The 6,376-nt window shown below is 36.2% G+C and overlaps 1 protein-coding gene across 1 annotated transcript; it reads left to right on the top strand.

Moving 5' to 3' along the window:
* The first annotated feature begins 300 nt into the window (after positions 1-300).
* On the top strand, positions 301-4,515 carry LOC112722349 (1-deoxy-D-xylulose-5-phosphate reductoisomerase, chloroplastic). The gene is made up of 12 exons (XM_025773343.2): positions 301-685; positions 1,048-1,229; positions 1,504-1,590; positions 1,860-1,985; positions 2,066-2,128; positions 2,478-2,627; positions 2,753-2,820; positions 2,945-3,056; positions 3,165-3,269; positions 3,406-3,527; positions 3,834-3,980; positions 4,175-4,515. The coding sequence occupies exons 1-12, from the start codon at positions 595-597 to the stop codon at positions 4,341-4,343; spliced, it is 1,422 nt and encodes a 473-aa protein (XP_025629128.1). The 5' UTR covers positions 301-594; the 3' UTR covers positions 4,344-4,515.
* The last annotated feature ends 1,861 nt before the right edge of the window (positions 4,516-6,376 follow it).

Raw genomic sequence — 6,376 nt, 5'->3', positions numbered from 1 at the left:
TAAAATTAATTATTTAAAATTTTAATATATTTAATATATTAAAATGTAAAAATTTTCTTATAATAATTTTTAATAAAATATGTTTTTACAATATGTTTTCAAATATTATTTTAAAATCATACTAGCAAAATCTATCTTATTGTTTTAAACATACATTTTAAAAATATAACAACATATTTGTTTTATATAATATACTTAAAACATAGTATTAGAATACATTTTAGAAACACTCTTGGAAGTTGGAAATTGACTGGTCGAAAAACTTTGAATACTTTTATAATTTCAGATTCAGTGCTCATTAAATAAGAGGCTCGGACTCCTAAACTTGAAAATAAAAAAAATATAATAAAGGGGGTAAATTTTCTTTTTAAACATAAAAAACAATACAATCTTTCGTTAATGATAATAAACCACATCTATTCTCATTTCCATTGTTGGTTATTAATCCAAAGCCTTTCTTTTTCTTCCTCCATAGCAATTCCCACCATTTTTTTTGCTACACTTTTTATCTGGGATACTGTACTTTCAAACTTTCATTATTTTTCTTGTTGAATTTGGTACTGGATTTGGGTTCAGCTTCGTTTTTCTCTTGTCATGGCTCTCAATTTGCCTTCCCCAGCTGAAGTCAAGTCTATTTTCTTCACCGATTCCTTCAAGTCTAACATCCTCACTGCAAAGTTTCCAGGTTCTCTTAGTTTATTCCTCTAAAGTTCTCAACTTTATAGAAGAAGAGGAAGAAATTCGATGTGTTTGAATTTGTCTTGGTTCGGTTTGGTTTGATTTTTGTTTTCCCTCAAATTATGCTCACTTTCCATTTTAATTTTTCCTTTTTGTTTGAGACTATCCTGTTAGGTACCCTCCATTTTTTTTATGCTATTGCTACTGTTGTTGTGTTATTACATAGTATGATTTTTTGTTTGTTGAATGTTGAACCCTTTTTTTTTTAATTAATATTGAACCATTGGCTTTAGTTTTTGTTTTGATGGTCATTGCATAGTACATGGTGATTGGGTGGTTGACTTTTCCATTACCATTTTGATGTTTCAGGTCATTTTGCTCTGAAAAGAAAAAACTGTGGAGCTGCAGCAGGAAGAAGAGTTTCCTGCTCAGTGCAGGTACCACCGCCACCAGCATGGCCAGGAAGGGCGGTCCCGGAACAGAACCGCAAGACTTGGGAGGGGCCGAAACCCATCTCAATCGTCGGAAGTACTGGTTCAATCGGAACTCAGGTATAGGTGGAAATGGAATATCACTCTAGCATAGAATCATAGCATTACAAACTGTGTCATAGCCATCTATTGGAATGAGATGTAATCTAAGATCAGATGCTTTCTGGACTTGTGATATATTGTGTGTTTGCAAGAATTTTTCGGAAGTAGTTTGTGTTTTTAGTGCTACAATTCAAAAGAATTTGTGTTTACTACTTGTATATGTAGTTTGACTTGGCTTTGTTTCTTGTTCTTTGATTTGATGTGATTCATCTTTGCTCTTATGTTTTTGTAGACACTCGATATCGTTGCTGAGAATCCAGATAAGTTCAAAGTTGTGGCACTTGCTGCAGGTTCGAACGTAACGCTTCTTGCAGATCAGGTAAATACTCTCTCTCAAGCATGTACTGGAATTTTGGATTCATTTGTCTTGCTACCAATCAAATCAAATCTTAAACTAAATATTTTCAATGGAGTTCCCTGTGATTCACTCCCTTGAGTTTTCCTTTTAATTTGAGTAGATAATTCATGAAGACTAAAATTTTGAAAAGTTAAATTCGTTAATATAAGGCTTTGTCAGTGTCTCTAATAATTGTGATATACCAACTGGAGGAAAAAAGACTAATCTCTTTGAATATTTATGTCTCGCAGGTTAAGAGATTTAAGCCTCAACTCGTTGCTGTAAGAAATGAATCCCTAATTGCTGAACTTAAAGAAGCTTTGGCTTCCGTTGAAGAAAAGCCTGAGATCATCCCTGGAGAGCAGGGAGTTATTGAGGTTGAACTCTCGTTTCTTCATATGATATAATGTGGCTTAGAGAGCCAATATTGTTTTTTCATAAGCTTTTACATTTTCAGGTTGCTCGTCACCCGGATGCTGTTAGTGTAGTCACAGGAATAGTAGGATGTGCAGGACTAAAGGTAACCATTTTTTATTTCCTTCCCTGTTTTTGATCATTTTGCCTAAGCAATCAGTTTCCAACATTACAACATCATTATTGATTTTTCATAAGAAAATTGACCCCATTAACGCATTGAGGTTACTGAATATTGTTGTATGCGTAATAACATAGCTTGTTTACTGGAAACAACAGTTAGAAAAAAGAGACACAACAGAAGTATAAGAAACTGTTGATATCATTAAAGTTAGCATTCCTTTTTATATTAACAAAGTCCATACTAAGATGCTGAAGTAGAGATGGTATTTGTTATAGCTTATCGGATAACAGATATTAGAAAGCTGAAGTTCCTCTCATTATTTTATTATTAGCCAACAGTTGCTGCAATTGAAGCAGGGAAAGACATAGCATTGGCCAACAAAGAGACATTGATTGCTGGAGGTCCTTTTGTTCTTCCTCTTGCTAAAAAGCATAATATAAAAATACTTCCAGCCGATTCAGAACATTCTGCCATTTTTCAGGTATAAAAAAGCACATAATCTATAAAAATTTGCGTCTACAACAAGATCAATGACAAAAGAGCAATTTTGTATCATCCTAATCCACTTCTTGCTGCGAAAACTGAAAAGCATTTTCTTTGCTTCAGTGCATCCAGGGGTTGACAGAAGGTTCACTTAGGAGAATTATTTTAACTGCATCTGGAGGTGCTTTCAGGTGTGTAGAATAAACCTAACATGTCTCAACTTTTCCGTTTTTCATTTCACAAGAGTCACAGTTTAACTGTTTCTCTAGATAATCAAACGTTCCGTTTTTAAGTGTGTCTTCTTGGTGATCATAGGGATTGGCCTGTTGAAAAACTGAAAGATGTTAAAGTTGCTGATGCATTAAAACATCCCAACTGGAATATGGGGAAAAAGATCACCGTGGACTCGGCTACCCTTTTCAATAAGGTTTTATTCCTTTTGTCAACATATCGTGTTAAAATATTCTTCTTACATATCTGTTTATTATGTAATCTAGATTTCCTTGTCATAAAAGGTAATTTTTTTTCATAACAGGGTCTAGAAGTAATTGAAGCACATTACTTGTTTGGAGCTGACTATGATAATATCGAAATTGTCATTCATCCACAATCTATCATACATTCAATGATAGAAACACAGGTTTGACCCTAATACTATGCTGGTTTTCTTCATCTTTGTAATATCTTTTCAGATATATGGAGTTGATAATGAATAGTTTGTTAAAATATATATCAAGAAAGGAATAGAAGAAATGATAGATTATTTTAAATTTCAGGATTCATCAGTTTTGGCACAGTTGGGGTGGCCTGATATGCGTTTACCGATCCTCTATACTATGTCATGGCCCGAGAGAATTTACTGCTCTGAAATAACTTGGCCTCGCCTTGATCTTTGCAAGTAATACCATCTTCCCCTGCATCTTACATATTTCAAATTCTTCAAATCATCTATAGTCTACCCACACTGAAGAAAATAGACCAATCCACTTGAAATAAGAGTTGTAAATTTTGAGACCGTTCTTGTTACGAATGATCAGATGATGAACAATGATCCTATAACTTCCACTACACCATATGCCATCCATTTCTATCATGAAATTTCATAATGTAAAATGAAGTATTTAATTAAATGGGATTGGGCACAGAAAATTGTTCTTGTATTTTTTGTTTGACTGAGCCATATTTGAAATGTGTGATGATTCAGGCTTGGTTCTTTAACATTTAAAGCTCCCGACAATGTTAAATATCCATCCATGAATCTTGCCTATGCTGCTGGTCGTGCTGGAGGAACAATGACAGGAGTTCTTAGTGCAGCAAACGAGAAAGCTGTAGAAATGTTTATTGATGAAAAGTAAGAATTTCACATATTTTCCGCACAAGCATTGCTTTATTTCCTTGCCAATAATGCAGCTCAGAGTATTTTCATTATATTAATTCTTTTACAAAGAATTCGCGGCTACAGATATATCCAAGTCCCATAGGTGTGGTAAGCAATGTAAATTGAAATTCTCTTCTCAACCCCCATTTTTTCCCCTCTACTTGCAGGATCAGCTATTTGGATATTTTCAAGGTTGTGGAGCTAACATGTGAGAAGCATCAAGAGGAATTGGTAACATCGCCTTCGCTCGAGGAAATCGTTCACTATGACCTTTGGGCTCGAAAATATGCTGCTAGCTTGCAAAGCTCTTCCAGCTTCACTCCTATTCCTGCATGAACAGCACTAATTTGATTTAATAAATTGGGGCAATTGAAGAATTGTATACAATGTAGAATGATGCATTCCTTGGATATTGGCAAGTTTAAGGCTCTGAATTTTGATTATTCCAATGCTTTAGATTTTTGCACATTTTTAATAAGAAACTCATTTTTCTGTCTGATCATCACAACTGAATGTCTCAACCTTGAATTATGTTTTCCTTGACAAAACTGGGCTTAAATATAATCTAATCTTATATAGTGTTTAACACAAGTAAATGTAATACCAAAAGAAAAAAAAAAAAAAACACAGAGTAAATGTGGCCTCAAATGAAAGTGAGGTTTCATTGAAGATGGAGTATACAATTCCTCTCAACAAAATAGACCAAATTAAAAGGTTGAGCATCTTCTTGGGTGGCAAATGACAAAGGTTTTCAATGGAGTGGTCTTGAATTTGAGCTTGAGGGAATGCTCAAGCGTTTATTTGTTAAAGTCTAACGGTTCTTAGGTCTTTCTAGGCTAGGTTATGGAAGTCAAGATAACTAGTTAGTTCATGTAAAATTAACTGGGATTAGGTTAGAGATTTTCAATGGATTGAAAAAACAAAGTTGAAAAGTGAAATTTAAGTAAAATGTCAATAGTTGCTTACCTTTTGTCTTGGTGTAAACTATGCTGTCACTTCTTCTATCCCATTGTACGTTATGCCAAACTGTACCATTAGTTTTTGTTACGGCCTGGCCTAAACAGTCTGCGGGCCGACCCGACCCATAGACCATCCGACCCCGAGCGGTCGGGTGCGAACAGCCCAACCACCGACCCGGACACGCGTCCTTGATAGCTCTTCACTACAGCTGTATGAGGAAGCTTCGAGGAAGGTGGGTCTGTCCTTGCGGGACCCACTTCTGACACGGTATATATAGGGAGGGTCCTACCCCTCCCCTGAAGGTACGTCACATACCATTTTCTCACTTTCCGCCTGCACACTTGACTGACTAGAGCGTCGGAGTGTTTTGCAGGTGACACCCTGGTGCACGAAATTGGAAATCACAGTTCTTCACAAATTCGCAAAACTAACCAGCAAGTGCACTGGGTCGTCCAAGTAATACCTTACGTGAGTAAGGGTCGATCCCACGGAGATTGTTGGCTTGAAGCAATCTATGGTTATCTTGTAACTCTTAGTCAGGAAGACAATAAAATAATTCACTTATCAAATTTGATTGCAAGGAATAAAAGGGCAGAACACAAATTATACTTGTATGCAATGATGGAGAATATGTTGGAGTTTTGGAGATGCTTTGTCTTCTGAAATTCTGCTTTCCTCTGTTTCTGATTCACGCACGCATGTCCTCCTATGGCAAGCTATGTGTTGGTGGATCACCGTTGTCAATGGCTACCATCCATCCTTCCAGTGAAAAGGGTCTAGGTGTGCTGTCACCGCACGGCCAATCATCTGAAGGTTCTCAATCGTACCGGAATAGGATTTACTATCCTTTTGCGACTGTCACTACGCCCAGCACTCGCGAGTTTGAAGCTCGTCACAGTCATTCAATCCCTAAATCCTACTCGGAATACCACAGACAAGGTTTAGACTTTCCGGATTCTCTTGAATGCTGCCATCAGTCTAGCTTATACCACGAAGATTCCGATTAAGAGATCTAAGAGATATTCATTCATTCTACAGTGGAACGTAAGTGGTTGTCAGGCACGTGTTCATGGAGGAATGATGATGATTGTCACGTTCATCATATTCATATTGAAGTGCGAATGGATATCTTAGATAGGAACACGCATGTTTGAATGGAAAACAGAAATACTTGCATTAGTTCATCGAGACACAGCAGAGCTCCTCACCCCCAACAATGGAGTTTAGAGACTCATGCCGTCAAAAGGTACAAAGTTTTGATCTAAAATATCATGAGATACAAAATAAATCTCTAAAAATTGTTTAAATACTAAACTAGTAACCTAGGTTTACAGAAAATGAGTAAACTATGATAGATGATGCAGAAATCCACTTCTGGGGCCCACTTGGTGTGTGCTGGGGCTGAGACT

Source organism: Arachis hypogaea, chromosome 11 (assembly GCF_003086295.3).
Source record: "Arachis hypogaea cultivar Tifrunner chromosome 11, arahy.Tifrunner.gnm2.J5K5, whole genome shotgun sequence".
NCBI classification, from domain to species: domain Eukaryota; kingdom Viridiplantae; phylum Streptophyta; class Magnoliopsida; order Fabales; family Fabaceae; genus Arachis; species Arachis hypogaea.
Note: the sequence above shows the minus strand (reverse complement) of the source record. Positions and strands in the feature narration are given on the sequence as shown.